Raw genomic sequence first — 16,727 nt, forward strand, 5'->3', positions numbered from 1 at the left:
ATGTCATTTGACTGATTAATATTTAAAGTGCCATGATGTTGATCATTACTAGGCTGGTTAGATTATTTGAATATAGCAAAGCACAGCAGGGCTACCTGCCTAAATGAAGAGATGCTTTCATGGAGGATTTTCTATGGGAAAATGGCTTATATTCACATTACACATTGAGAAAATCATACCTGTTTACATGGATCTGAACTACCAGTATTTAACAGTCTTTAACCACTCTGTCAAAGGTGGGTCCCATTAATGGATTAATCATACATCCCAGTTTGATTAGGGAAATACTTTATTGCCATGTCAAGCGATTTTAGCCAAAAAAAAAAAAAAATCCAGATTTATCCTACTTTTATTCAAAATTAAAATTATATTTAGATATTTATATTTTATCCAGTTATAACTTGTAAGCAAGTTTTTGTCAATAACATCAACATTCCTTTGGAGATACATAGTTGAAATAAATGAGGGGAAAGAAAATATGTGTTGATAGCATCCTGTAATATCTTGGATCAGAAAACTGAAAATGAATTTAAAAGAAAATATTCAATGCTAATCAAAAAGAATTAAAATTCACAGAACTTGATGAATTATGTATAAAAATGGTATAGCATGATTTTTTTTTTTTTTGTAAATTTATAGCTTATAAAAAAAGTATGATTTTTTTTCCCTTGTGGTAACTCAAAGATCAAAATTATTTTGAAAGATATATGACAAAAGGTTTTGTAAAGAATTATTTTCTCCCATTTTTGTCTGATGGAATTAGTCTCACAACCACAGGCAACTACTGATTAACTAAGCCTATGTAAAACAAAGTTGCTCCTTTCTTGCAGAAAATGGGAAAATAACAATTGCACACCATCAATGTAATATAAACTGTCTACAGAAAAACACAAGAAAAAAAGAAGTGTATGTAAGAAAAAAAGAAGTGTGAAGTCAAGTAATGTATTAGTAGTAGTAACAGTACAACCTACTTTGATGATATGATAATAGTAGTAGTAACAGTATGTTATGTAATTACATTTTGATCATCTGTTAAAAATAAGTTACTTACATAAAATAAATCATTTATTCATTTCTATTTATTCTTTTATTTATTTAAAACTTGCTCTTTTTTAATATTGGTTTAATCTGCATAACCAAATAAACTTCTCCACTAGAAAAAAGTGCTTTGAAAATATATATAAAATCATTAATAATATTTATTTATTAACTATAATGTGGGTCCTGTTTTTCAATGCCCTCACGTGGAGAACTATTAAAGGTACAATAAACGTTAATTGAATTGATAGGAAAATAAATCAAAATTTAATAATGTCCCCCTCCATATATATAAAAAGGTAAAATTCCATAATTATAAAAAGATTTTTACTTGATTAAAAACATTTCAAGCAATATGTGTTACTCATATATCTTTATACTTTTTATTTACATTAAAATCAGTTTTTTGAAGCTATACATATACTAGTGATTAGTAAAACTAATTGCATAATTAAATATTAATATTTTTTATTTAACAGTGAATAAACTATGAATTTTACTATGATAAACACTACCTGAATTTTTAATACATATGATGCATGTTTGTATATATAAGTATTAAATAATTTTTTATCAATATTTGTTCCAGTCTTATGATTGAGAAATGTATAACATATTTAATCTCTAAGGGTTATGTTAAGTTCTGTGCTTTATAGCATTTTTGTAAAAAACAGACTTGTCTGTAATGCATAAATAAAATAAACTGCACATTTAATTTGTTTTTTATTACAAATTTTTAAACACATCAAAAACATTGCATTACAGTTACTGTAAAATTCGAATTTCTTTCTTTAAAGGCAGCTTTGTTAACAAGAGTTCCTTCATCACCACATTTATTTCTTCCAATGCTAGCTGCGAATGGAGACGCAAAACATCATCAGCTTCTGTGCTGTACACAATTTTCAATTGTATATAGAGGCTTTTTATTTCTTTTTCTAACACCTAAAATTTAAACATTATTACAACAAAACTTATGTCGTAAAAATAAAATATTTATACTTTAGAATTTACAAACTAATTTTTCTGTATTTTATTTTAATCTATCAAGCATTGGATATAGAAACATTGGTTATGTTAGCTACACCAATTCTGCATACACATGTTAGAAATATATCTCAGCTGATTGTGTTCTTAAGTAATATTACATTATTAAAGTATTATAACTGCACAATTGTCAGCAACTGTTTGAAAGTGTATAATTATTATTAAGCAATTTATTTTAAGCAAATTAACCATTTCATACAAGACCAACAAGCCTGATACTACATCTTTAAAAAACGTTCCATATTGAGGATTTATATATTTCAAATTGGACAACTATTTATTATTAGCTTCAGATGGCCTAGAGTTCATATACTATATGAATAAATATACAAGCATTACTGATTTTTTGAAAACCCGTCTTTTGACTCTTTGTTTCTTATTTCTTTGCCTATGAATTTTACCCACAATTCACTCTTTCAACTGTTGTTCTTATTTTACTTTTGTATATACTCAGTGCCCGGCCTTTATTTTCTCAACCACTGGTCATAAAAAAGAAAGAAAAAAATGTTTTAAGTGAAGCAAAGATTCATGTTTTTGTAGTTTTAAATTCAATAAACTTAATTTTACATAAAGTGCAAAATAAAGTTTTTACCTGTTCCTATAGTTCTATAATTATATGTACGAAAATTGTGTACTCATTGTAGAAAATAAAATACAAAAATTTTGATTCCCATAAGAAAGATTGACCACAATATATAATTTCAAAATTTGGAATACTTGACATCATTCTTAATTTGCACTAAAGGGCTAGTTAATAAATACATTATTTGAGGTTCATTTTTCCTCCATTATTGCCATTCAATGATATTCTTTTGAGATTTTGATAATGTACTGTTTTACTCTGTAACTGTTCACAATCTGCCATTGGGGGGGGGGAGATATTCTTTTGTGATTTACTAGCATCTTTATTTACAATTTTGTTACATTTGCTTTTCTGAAAGAATTTTCATACAAGTAATTTATAAATTTACAAAGTCTAAAAATACATAATATTCTCATGAAGTTTTATCAGTTTAAGAAGTATTATATTTATTTAAAGTTTATGAAGTTTAGAATCAATTTTTTAATCTTATAAAAATTCATTAAAGTATAAATATTTTTCATTTTTAATTAAATTGGTTAGCCAATTAATCAGCTAAGTGCCAATATTGAAGGCTGCCAAAGTTTTCTAGAATATTAATTCTACTGAGATTCCATGAATAAGATCTCCATTTCAGAAAAAAATCAAATTAATAAGTATTTTTTAGACGATCACTACATAACTTTATATCAGAAACTTTTTCCTAAACAATATTTTATTTTTAGTTATGTACAAATGCAAAAATTTTGTTTATTCAGTTTATGAATGGCCCCCGAGTACGATTCTTGATTTTAATATCAAATATCTTGGTCAATTTTTGTTGCACAGGAATCAAACATTTTTTAAAAATAATATGTGGAAATTTTTCTTAATATAAGTATTGGATCCAGAGGAAAGTGTAAAAAAAATTTATAATTTTTACAAGATTGATTTCTTTAAATTTAAAAATGCCAAATTATAAAGCTTTGCATCACTTAAAACATGTTTGTAAATGTAAAAGTTCAGCATATCACATACTGTTGCTGACTCTGGTGACAAATCTACATCTCATAAATGATGTTCATCATCATATGCACATATTGTTGTTCCTGGTCACCCATTTGAACAATTTTTTCATATATCTGTGATTAAAATTACTTTTAATTTTCCATGCTCATTGCACTTACTATGTTTTCACATTCCATTATGCACTTCACTACAAAAATTATTATTCTAGTATAATTTATATTTGCATATTCTGGTATAACTTAAAGGTGTGGCCATTGATTCTGTTATACTCTGTATATATACATTGCTGGCCATTAAAATTGCAACACCATGAAGGAATAACCTAACAAATGTCAAAATGACATGAAGAGGAGGTTGGGATAAGCAAATGATTAATATTTCAACACATGACACATGAGTTACATTAGGTGACACAGGAAGCAGACATCTGAAGACTGCATAAAAGAAACATCTGAAAATGACATCTGAAGACTGCATAAAAGAAAAATCTGAAAATGACATCTGAAGCACTGCATAAAAGAAAAGTTGTGTAGTGGATTTCTCATTCAGAAAGCACTTTGTAAGGCCAGAGTTTGCTCAGAATAGAATATGGTGTTATGTCTCGAATAAGAAGATGAAATACTTACCAGCAAGTGTCAGAATTCAATAGAGGCAGGATCGTTGCCTATCGAGAGTGTGAATTAGCGTTCTGTAATATCACCCGTCGCACTGGTTAACACCCAACCTGCCATGCAAATATGAAATCAATGTGTTGCTGAGGGTCATACTAAATGGCACGCAGGATCTCAATGCTCCCCTATGACTAACTCCTGAGAGGGCAGACATTGTGAGTTCAGCCCTGCAAAATCTACAGCCACATCACGGACCATTAGTCAGGAAATGGGCATCTGTTCGTTTGGTGTGTTGAAATTTGCAGTAACGTGGACTATCAGCACAGTGCCCATTACTTCGGCTTCCCTTGACAATGCAGCATAGATAGAAGCATAGACTGACATTTCAATGAATGTCATACAAAGGCTTATGAGTATAGCTGGGATGTTTTGCATCTCACTAGACCTTGCTACCCTCAGATTTTCATGTCTTCACGTCACTTCAGAATTCTCTGAAAGGGCTAGAATTTATTTCTTTGGAAACTGTCAAACAACATCTCGACAATTTCTTTGGAAATAAATCTAATGGCTCTTTTTAAAAAAAGAAAAATAATTTTCAAGCTTCCAGGAAGATAGCAAAAAACTGTAGGAAAAAATTGTGCTTATGGGATTCAATGAAATGTTATTTTTTAAATTGATTTAAGGACTATTGCATATTAGAGTTAGAATTTTGTTTTATATATAGTTTTTCCTTAAATGATATATATTTATAGACACATATGTTTTATATAATAATACATAAGGCAAAATTTAATAAATCTATAGAATTTATCTTTAATTTATTTAATCTTGCTATCTTATTGTAATTGATAAAATTATGACAAAAATCATTTGAAAATGATCTTAAAATTTACATATTAGAACTCACACAGTTGATGCCCTTTTTCTCAGCTGTCAATGCAACAAAACATTTAATCAAAGGAAATTTCATTTTATATTAAATATGCCACTGTTTGTAAAATTTTGCCTTCCCTTTACAAAAATCATAATTATTTATTGAACAATCAAAATTTTACCTTAAGCAAATCATTTCCAATTCCTCGAAATAAGAGAGTAATGACCATCACTGCACATCTTCGGACTTCCAAATCTTTATCGGTCTTCAGTAAGGCCAGAACACAAACAAGTATCTAGAGAAAAAAAAAAATGATAATAAATATGAATATTATCACCTTCCACCATCTTAGAAACAGTTTTAAATATTTACAAAGGCAACAAATTCATTAAGAATTACATTAACTAATTTCCAGCGGAATAAAGAATCCGTTGTACTGACAAACTGGTTCAATTCATCATTTTGTCTATTTTTATATATTTATTTTGATATATAAAAATTTACTTATTTGCATATAAATTAATATTTTAAGATACAGAATAAAATCTACACATTGCCTTCTTCTTACGATCTACAGCAGATTTCTGGCCAAAACTGTTTCATTCACCTTCTGCCATCCTGACCCATCTGATGTTCCAGTCCTCCACCAAATGACATCCTATATTAACCACTTTTCCACATTGTCTACCACAATGCCACCTTGTCCATGGCCTTTCTCTCCTTCTCTTGTTGCTCTCTGGCTTTCAAAATGTCAGTAAATTTCTTCACCAGGTTTTTATCTCTGTATCTGTACATATGGCCTAGCCATATTAGTTAAGAGGCTTTAATAACTTTTATAAAGTTCTCTAAATTTTTAATATTGCATTCTAAGGATTCAGATTAGACCTCAGAAATTAATAATCTAGATCAGGCATCAAACTCATAGGCCACATATAGCTTTGGTCTCATTTTTCTGTGGCCCTAGGTCCATCCCAAGAAAATTACAAAAATATATAATTATAATACATTAATAAAATTGGAATTCCATCCAATATCAATGTGTATATACATCCTCAGGTGCAATAAAGGATACTTAAGACAGTCACTTTCCAAAAATATTTTCTCAGCTGATTCTAAAAATTGCCTGCCAAATTACATTAACACTGAATGTGACTAAAAGAAAAATTCAGTGAAATGGATATCTCAGAATTTGGAAATACTTACTTGTGTGCTTTCCAAAAAACCACACTTCACACATGAAATCAAGGTTATTTGAGTTATTCTAATAGTGTGTATAAATGTGAACAATTTATAAAAAGGAACTTGTCTCATTGAGATTAGTTTAATAGACATTCATCTAATCTCTGTTCTGAAAATCGCTAGTGTGAGCAGCACGTGTCTTTAGACATCCAAAATCTAAATCTGAGTTAAAATACTGAATAATGATTATTGGAGGAGTTAAACAACAAAAATCAGCATATTATTCATAAATTTGAAGGACTAGTTTTTGAGGTTTAAATACAGAGCCTTCTTCTTCAGTTGCAGAATGCCTTCTTCCCACCCCCTACCAAAATATTAACTTACTAGTACTGGTAATTGCAGCACTGTTAACATTTTATACAGTCTCTCGGCTGCATCATGTTCAACCAAGTTATGTTTCAGACACTTTTTGGTTGCACTGCTAATGTATCTTGAAATTTTGCTTAAAAAAAACCAACAGTCTATTGCTGTTTGTAGCTAAGAGTTTATTAGTGAAGGTCCACTGAGTTTAACCACCATAAGGTCATTGAGTGTCGAATTGTCTATGCAAGTTCTGAGATCAGTTAAATGAAAATTCATTGGCTAAAACTTAGTTTATAAGATGGTGTGGAAGATGACAAAACTGTGACTATTGACAATAACTGGCTGAGAAAACAAAATCTTTTTTTGTATGAATTTGCTTATAAAAGAAAAATTCATGTATTTCTACATCCAATACAATACTTCAAACTCATACTATTCATTCTATAACGATTTCAAGTTTTGCTTTGAAATGACAGATATCCTTCGAAGTGATTGTATAAAGTTACAATTTCATCCTTTTATTGCTTTCCAAACCATCATGAGGCCACATGAAAGTGTCAAACACAGCACTTCCCTTTTAACATCCACATCCCATCCTAAAAATTTTTTCTTAAGCTACTTTATTCTATGCAAAATGATTTTCTGCTTGTCTAAATAAAAATTTGACGATCAATATTTGTTAGCTGACATTCCTATAATGTTTATAAGTTGATGTTCCTAAACTTCCTACAAGAATTACTTGAACTGACAAAATGTTGTTCATACATGCCTGTTTAGATTCCAAGTCATTCAACTCAGAAACTGCCTGATTAATATAAACCTCTATCTGGATTAAAATCATGACCTATGCTTGAAAAATCACAGAAAGTTCCTTAAATATGGAAGGAAATATAGAAAGGAATATGCAGTTAAGACAAACTGAAAGTTTTCCATTTGTTTGTTTCAGGAATCCTTTGGCCAGAGCAGGGTTATTTCCTTTTACATTTGACACTTCTAAATGAACAAATCACTACATGCAGCTTATCATAAAAAATGATGAATAAGTTTTTTTTTTCCTTCAAAATTGAAATCTTATTCCCAGAATCTTAACACTCGCAAGCATGTATCCAACTAATTAATTGGTTAACCAATTTGATTAAAAATGAAATGTATTTATATCTTTTTTTTACAATTGCCAAATAATGATTCTTAAAGCAATTAAATTTCATGAGAATATTAATACAGTAAAAAGTCTTTAAGCCGGACTTGTCGGGACTTCGGCAATTCCGGATTATAGATCATCAGTTTAAATCTCGTAAGATGGCATGCAGAAATTTTAAAATTAAAAATATGAAACCGTAATTTATGAAATAAAGAGCAATTATGATCTAAAGGGTATCAAAATTTACAAAAAAAAAAAAAAAAAAACTTTATATTTATTTGTTTACTTTATTAAACATTTCTTTCAATGTGCGCATGCGTAAAGCATACATTACGCATAGTTGAAATTTGTTGTGAAACTGATTAGCTGTATCTAACAAATATTAAAAACAAATCTCTCCATTTTGATGTACGAGACACAGATGGCGTTGGCTGTCATTGAAGTAGGAAGAAAACAAGGGTTTTCCCCTTTCGACCTCATGACGTGAACTGATTAAGATGTGTAATAACTTTCGGGGCCAGAAAAATTTCCCGACAATTGTTAAAAAATGTATATATTTTGTAGTATAGAGAGAATATAATTAGATAAATCAACTTCTTAGAGTTTTTATTACAGATTCAACATCACACTACCCAGGTAAGTGAGCAAGTTTTGTCTTTAGTTTTTCTGGATTGCTCAGTATCTGGGATGAGTGAAGGAAGTATTTTTATTTTAATGATATTTAATGATAAGACTATGTTTTGGCAATAACAAAAAGTGGCGTCCCGTGACAGGACTCTAAGAAATAAACTTAAAAAAATTATTTTAATGGTTATAGATAGTTTTTGATGTATTAAAGTATAATTAAGTTTAAATTCGAAACTATTTTTTGTAAAGCAGTTGAAAGTTAACTATGGAAGCTTTAAAGGCTCTGAAACTTAAATGGGCAGGTTTACGCACTTCTTTTGCAAAAACTGCTAATATTTTAAAAACGGAATTAATAAAAGAAGATTTTTCTGTAGATTTAGTACGAGATAAACTTACTAAACTACAAAATGTATATTCAGATATAAAAAATGTAGATGATAAAATTCTTGATTTGTTAGCTGAAGATAATTATGGAAAAATTAAGACGGGAAAACTTTAGAGGATGATGTTACTAAAGAAATCGAAAGTCGCGAGGTGTATTCTGATGATTTCATAACACTAACTCGGCAAATTAATGAAAAATTGCAATTTTCAGATGAAATCAATTTAGAAACAAGACCAAATGATGGTGCTGGTATTTGTTGTAGTAAGATTAAACAGTATAGACTTCCGAAAATCGAACTTAAGAAGTTTGATGGGGAATTGATAAATTGGTTACCGTTTTGGTCGCAGTTTGAGAAAATTCACACTGACCCTGATTTATATGAAAGTGACAAATTTTCCTATTTGATTCAGTGTATGAAGCCCGGATCACGTGCTAAAGAATTCATTGAAACCTATCCGGTGACTTCGGAAAATTATGATAAAGCTGTTTTAGCTTTGAAGGAACGTTTTGGGAAACCTGAATTATTAGTAGAAGTGTATGTTAGGGAACTAATTAAATTAATTGCTTCTAATGTGAAGGCAGATCAAAAGGATAAATTACCTCTTGATAAACTGTATGATAAAATTGAAGCTCAGTTGAGAGCCTTAGAGTCTTTAGGTCTTAAATCGAGCGAAAACACATTTCTGATGGTGGAATCGTGTCTCACAGAGGATGTTTTAAAGGCGTGGCAAAGGAGTTCGCTCTTTAACCAGCCTGAAGGAACTGATCTTTCTCATTTACCAACTTAATGAAATTTTTAAAGTCTGAAGTGGAGGGTGAGGAGAGATTAAAATTGGCGCGTAATGGACTCGATGGTGTTAGTCATAAAGAAGGATATCATGATAAAGCAAAGAGGGAAACAAAAGGTAAATTTAAATTTAAGAAACAGGGAAATGTTCCCACTGCCACAGGTTTTCTTACAACCAGAGAACATGCATGTATTTTTTGTGGTAAAATGCATGATAGTAAAAATTGTTACGATGCGCGTTCATTATCTCTTAATGAAAGGATTTCTAAAGTTAAGGAGAAAAAATGCTGTTTAAAATGCTTGGAACCAAATCATATGGCAAAGTTCTGTAAACAGTTTGTTAGGTGTTTTGCTTGTGGTAAATCACACTCAGTTATTTTGTGTCCGGACATTAATAATGAAACTGAACTTCCTACAGAAAAATCAGAAATAGACAACATACATACGGCTAAAGCTAGGCAAACTTGTACCGCTGACGTAGCTTTAATGACTTTACGCGTAAGAGTAGCTGGTGTCAAAAAGCATCAAGATGTTAGAGTACTCTTAGATTGGTGTTCCCAGAAATCGTATATTTTGAAATCATTAGCCACTGAATTGGGATTACCAATTATTTCCAAAGAAAATGTTGCTCTTACTTTATTTGGAGGTGCCAGAACAGAGGCAAAGATGCATAACAAATATTTGGTAAAATTATGTTCAGCCAGTCCGCGTAAGTATTCAGATCTAGAATTTGAATTTTTAGATCAAGACATAATATTTGGGGATATACCTCGGGTACCCAAGGACCCGATATTGAAAGAATTAAAACGAAACAACATTTGGTTGTCGGATCTGGGAGCAGATTGTCCAAAAATAGAAATGCTCATCGGTAGTGATATTTATGGAAAAATTCTCACGGGATCAGTAAAACAATTAAAAGGAGGACTAACAGCAGTTTGTACAAAACTTGGTTGGACAGTTTGTGGCGTATCGGAGGAATTTGTTAATCACAAAGATAAAGATGCTTCCATTTTGTGTGCAAGTTTAGTGGGTCACGACTTTAAAATCTCCGATCTTTGGAGTTTAGAAACGATCGGAATATTAGATGCTCACCAGAATTCAACTAACGCTGCTGAGGAAGAAATTTCCCACGAACAATTTTTAAACTCTCTTTCCAGAAACGAAGATGGTCATTATTGTGTCGGATTACCTTGGTTAGTATATAACGCAGAATTGCCATCAAATCGTCATGTAGCAGAAAAAAGATTGTTCAGTGTCACTCGAAAACTCAAGTCTTTACATAAATATGAAGAATATAATAGAATTTTTAATGAATGGATGGAGGAGGGTGTAATTGAAATAGTACCAGACAATGAACTGAATTATAAAGGGCACTACTTACCGCATCACCCAGTATTTAAACCAGACAGTGTCTCAACTAAGATAAGACCTGTTTTTGACGCATCATGTAAAGTTAATAGATCGCCCTCCCTTAATGATTATTCAGTAAAAGGACCAAATTTAATAGAAGAAATCCTTTCAATTTTGTTAAGATTTAGAGAAAAATGCATTGGCGTAACCTCTGATATCCGGCGTGCATTTTTTACAGATTGAATTACGGAAAGAAGATAGGGACTTTTTAAGATTTTTATGGTGGGAGAAAGATAATGTACTGAAGGTTTTCCGCCATACGAGGGTAGTTTTTGGAGTAAAGTCTAGCCCTTTTCTATTAGGAGCGGTTATTTCAGTTCATTTGGCACAAGTACCAAAGGAACAAAGGTCTATTGCTCAGAAATTAAATAAATCCTTTTATATTGATAATTGTATGACTTCTGTTGATAACGAAAAGGAGCTTGTGAATTTTGTGAAATCTTCTACTGAAATATTAGCTGAAGCAAAAATGGACTTACGTATGTGGACCTATGGCCCAGTAGAAAAAGATGTGGAACTAACCCAAAGTACTTTGTGCACCGAGTCCACAATGTAGAATTCTGTACCAGTTTTAGGAATTATGTGGGACAGAATAGAAGATAACCTTTATATTGAAATTAAGACTGTATTGGTTTCGGATAATTTGTCTAAAAGAGAGGTTTTGTCAGTAACACAGACAATGTTTGATCCTTTGGGTTTCTTGACACCTGTTTTATTGCCTGCAAAGTTACTGCTACAGGAAATTTGGGCGATAAAAGCAGACTGGGATACTCCATTACCAGATAGTATCAAAAGTAAATTTTCGAGGTGGTATAAGAAATTACAAATTTTGAATAAGTTGAGAATACCGCGACGTATAGGTTTTGGAGATAGAAGTTCCTGGACACTTCATGTATTTTGTGATGCTAGCCAGCATGCTTATGCCATGGTAATATTTTTGAGATGCGAAACTAAAGAAGAAACATTAGTCAGTTTTGTAATGGCTAAGTCAAGAGTCGCACCCTTAAAAGAACTTACTATTCCCCGTCTAGAACTTATGGCCTGTCTTTTGGGCGTGCATCTTTCCAAATATGTGACAGAAGCTCTTACATTGGATGACATCCCGAAATATTTTTGGACCGATTCCACCACGGCCATATCTTGGATTCAAAGAAATTATGCGTGGGGGACTTTTGTGGGCAATCGCGTGAAGGAAATTTGCGCTTTCACTAAAGCAAATCAAGTTTTCGAATTAAATTGGTGGAGAGGGCCTGTTTGGCTCAAAGACCCTAGAGATAGCTGGCCAAAATTAGAGGTTAAGCCAAATGAAACTTTAGTTTTTTCAGAGTGCAGGAAAGGCATAAATTTAAATGTAAATCTTAGTATAACTACAAAAGCGGATAAAGTTAAGTGGTGTGAGAAGTTCTCTAAATTTTCAAAAATGTTAAGAGTTTTAGGTTGGATAAAGAGATTTATCAAAAATTGTCAAAAGAAAATTGTAAATAAAGAGCCTTTTCTGTCTGCTTCCGAGATAAAGGAATCTAAAATTATACTTCTTTCACTTGTTCAGGGGGAGAGTTTTTCCAGAGACTGGAGACTCCATCAATGGTCTTTTGACCGTACGAGATCAGAGTGGCTTAAGAAGAGTAAAAACGAAAATCACCGAACGAGATGATTCTTATGCATTCCGGTACCCGATTTTATTACCTTCTAAGCATTATATTGTTGACTGTTTAATTAGAGATTACCATTTAAAGCATTCTCATGCCGGCGTACAAGCATTAACTGTTATAATTAGAGAAGAATTCTGGATCATTGGTGCAAGACGCCGAATTAGATCGGTGGTGAAACAGTGCGTCCGTTGTAAACGATTTTCAGCAAAACCTCCAACTACTGCACCCATTCAATTACCATTAGACAGAGTTCGAGATGCTTTCGCATTTGAAGTTACCGGCATAGATTTATGTGGCCCTCTGATTCTCAAAAATAAAAACAAAACCTGGGTAGTACTGTTTACGTGTGCTGTATATAGATGTGTACATTTGGAACTAGTGACATCCGTAAGTACCGAATGCTTCATTCAAGCGTTTCGTCGGTTCATAGCCAGAAGAGGTCGGCCATCTACAGTTTATTCAGACAACGGCACATATTTCGTCGGTACATCTGCATTGCTGAAAAAAGTTGACTGGGTAAAGGTAATTGCTCAGGAAACTTTGCATCCCATCACTTGGAAGTTCATTCCGCCCACTGCTGCTTGGTGGGGCGGATGGTGGGAGCAAGAATTTGATTGTGAGTCTTAGGAGAAGCTGCAGTCAATTACGAAGAGTTACTCACCGTCATCTGTGATGTGGAGAAGCCGTAATAAACTGTCGACCACTTACTTATGTGTCAAATGACTCTGAGGATCTTCTACCATTAACGCCTTCCATGTTCTTACAGGACATTAAGGTTTCAAGTGCAGCAGATTTGGATGCTTTAGATCGAAATAAACTCTTGGCTCGTCAGCGTTTCTGCCAGGAACTTCGAGAACAATTTCGTAGCCGTTTCCGCAAGGAGTACCTTGCTTTTGTAGGATGGACAGTAATTTAGAGAACTTCTCACACCACTTAACTTTATCCGCTTTTGTAGTTATACTAAGATTTACATTTAAATTTATGCCTTTCCTGCACTCTGAAAAAACTAAAGTTTCATTTGGCTTAACCTCTAATTTTGGCCAGCTATCTCTAGGGTCTTTGAGCCAAACAGGCCCTCTCCACCAATTTAATTCGAAAACTTGATTTGCTTTAGTGAAAGCGCAAATTTCCTTCACGCGATTGCCCACAAAAGTCCCCCACGCATAATTTCTTTGAATCCAAGATATGGCCGTGGTGGAATCGGTCCAAAAATATTTCGGGATGTCATCCAATGTAAGAGCTTCTGTCACATATTTGGAAAGATGCACGCCCAAAAGACAGGCCATAAGTTCTAGACGGGGAATAGTAAGTTCTTTTAAGGGTGCGACTCTTGACTTAGCCATTACAAAACTGACTAATGTTTCTTCTTTAGTTTCGCATCTCAAAAATATTACCATGGCATAAGCATGCTGGCTAGCATCACAAAATACATGAAGTGTCCAGGAACTTCTATCTCCAAAACCTATACGTCGCGGTATTCTCAACTTATTCAAAATTTGTAATTTCTTATACCACCTCGAAAATTTACTTTTGATACTATCTGGTAATGGAGTATCCCAGTCTGCTTTTATCGCCCAAATTTCCTGTAGCAGTAACTTTGCAGGCAATAAAACAGGTGTCAAGAAACCCAAAGGATCAAACATTGTCTGTGTTACTGACAAAACCTCTCTTTTAGACAAATTATCCGAAACCAATACAGTCTTAATTTCAATATAAAGGTTATCTTCTATTCTGTCCCACATAATTCCTAAAACTGGTACAGAATTCTACATTGTGGACTCGGTGCACAAAGTACTTTGGGTTAGTTCCACATCTTTTTCTACTGGGCCATAGGTCCACATACGTAAGTCCATTTTTGCTTCAGCTAATATTTCAGTAGAAGATTTCACAAAATTCACAAGCTCCTTTTCGTTATCAACAGAAGTCATACAATTATCAATATAAAAGGATTTATTTAATTTCCATCTGTCCATCCTACAAAAGCATGGACAGACGGACTGTGAATTAAAAGTTGGAGACATCGTGCTAATAGGTTGTGAGAACCTTAAAAGAGTGAACTGGCCAATTGCTCGTGTCCAAGAACTTTGTATAAGCAGAGATGGACGTGTAAGAGTTGTAAAAGTGAAAACTAGAAATGGCATACTGATTCGTCCTGTACGTAAACTGTACCCTCTAGAAGTGTGTTCCTGTACTAAGGATACCATTATTTGACTTTTGATTTTCCTTCTGAAAATCAAAAAGGTGGGAGTGTTGTGAAACTGATTAGCTGTATCTAACAAATATTAAAAACAAATCTCTTCATTTTGATGTGCGAGACACAGATGGCGTTGGCTGTCATTGAAGTAGGAAGAAAAAAAGGGTTTTCCCCTTTCGACCTCATGACGTGAACTGATTAAGATGTGTAATAACTTTCGGGGCCAGAAAAATTTCCCGACAATTGTTAAAAAATGTATATATTTTGTAGTATAGAGAGAATATAATTAGATAAATCAACTTCTTAGAGTTTTTATTACAGATTCAACATCACACTACCCAGGTAAGTGAGCAAGTTTTGTCTTTAGTTTTTCTGGATTGCTCAGTATCTGGGATGAGTGAAGGAAGTATTTTTATTTTAATGATATTTAATGATAAGACTATGTTTTAGTAATAACAAAATTAGAAAATTGCAACCAGAAAACTAGTTGCTGTATATTCGTAATATTTATAATGAAGAGGAATTTGATTTAAATAATATCAAAGACGGAGTACATCGAGATGAAATACTACATTTAGTAAGGAATTATATGCCGAATAAAATAAAAAAATCTGCCCTGAAGATAAGGATAGTGCTGACAGATCAACTTCCAGTTCATTGCCCCCCCCCCTCCCCGCAGAGCAGCGTGAAATTTATAAACATATTTCAGAATGATTAGAGAATCAAAGGATATGCCTTTATCCATTTTTTGCAGCAATTCCACTTTTTGTTTGATGGACATCGGAACATGCTTTCGCTTTGTAGGTCCTTTGGTAGCTCCAGAATCGGAAATTCTTTTTGACATAATCGAAAGTTCAAGCTTACTTTTATAAAATTGCTCTAACAGTCTGCAAAAAATAATTAGCTGGATCCAATTAGAAGATTAAGGAACAATACAATTTGCAACATTAACTGAAATAGATAATTTTAGCTTAGCTTATACCATCCGTTATACATTAAACGCACATTCGTAAACGTATTATGCGTTGACGCATGCGCAGAAAGTTTGTAGCTTTGAGGTGCGGATTATACATCATTCCGGATTATGGACGTCCGGATTAAAGACTTTTTTTTTGACTGTAATGCATTTTTAGACTTGTAAATTACTTGTGAAAAAATGCATACCAAATGTAATAAAATCATAAATTAAAAATACTAGTAAATCACAAAAGAACATGTTTGAATGACATTTAAGAGGGGTATATCAACCTCAGAATATATATCAACCTCAAACTATTTAAATTTATTTTTTAGTTAATGCCTCAGTACAAACTGAAAATGATGTCAAACATGGCAAATTTTGTCATACAAGAGTCACACTTTCTGTATTTTATTTTATATAATGAGTACAAATTTTTCCTAAATATGACTACAAGGAATGGGGGAATACATAAACAGCTAAAAAGATATCCTAATTTTTACAAAATTGATTTCTTTAAATTTAAAAATTCCAAAACATAAATATTTGCATTATTTAAAACATTTCTGTAACTAGAAGTATACGTCTATGATCAATCTATTTATTATTTGTGATCACTATAATTTATTTATTATTGGTTGCTGTTGTTCGTGCCTAGCCTATTCAAATAGTGTCATGGCCAGAGATGACAGCTCTGGCGATTATCATCATAGAGGTTCGGTCTCTTAAACAAGACCCTCAATTTTTAGTAATTCAGCAATGATGGCTGGACAATAAAAAATATGTGCGGCTGTCAGTTCTGTGTCTGGGCAGTTATCACAGTTCCTATACATTTTTCTACTCTCTTTGTCAATTTTCAATCCTCTGTGATGGCCG

At 32.4% G+C, this 16,727-nt stretch overlaps 1 protein-coding gene across 3 annotated transcripts in view; it reads right to left on the reverse strand.

The window, feature by feature from the left end:
• Window positions 1-1,742: 1,742 nt before the first annotated feature.
• Tango6 (transport and golgi organization 6) overlaps window positions 1,743-16,727 on the reverse strand; it is a 139,077-nt gene continuing 124,092 nt past the window's right edge. For all 3 annotated transcript variants that reach the window (XR_004759362.2, XM_035367382.2, XM_035367383.2), the window contains 2 exons: window positions 5,337-5,450; window positions 1,743-1,980 (listed from right to left, as the gene is read on the reverse strand). Coding sequence is in view for 2 of the 3 variants with exons in the window: in XM_035367382.2 (XP_035223273.2) it covers window positions 1,804-1,980; window positions 5,337-5,450 (291 nt within the window). In the remaining variant the exon portion in view is untranslated. The remainder of the gene's footprint in view (window positions 1,981-5,336; window positions 5,451-16,727) is intronic.

This window comes from Stegodyphus dumicola, chromosome 3 (assembly GCF_044657685.1).
Source record: "Stegodyphus dumicola isolate Sdum_Otavi_A_Nest chromosome 3, ASM4465768v1".
Classification (NCBI taxonomy): Eukaryota; Metazoa; Arthropoda; class Arachnida; order Araneae; family Eresidae; genus Stegodyphus; species Stegodyphus dumicola.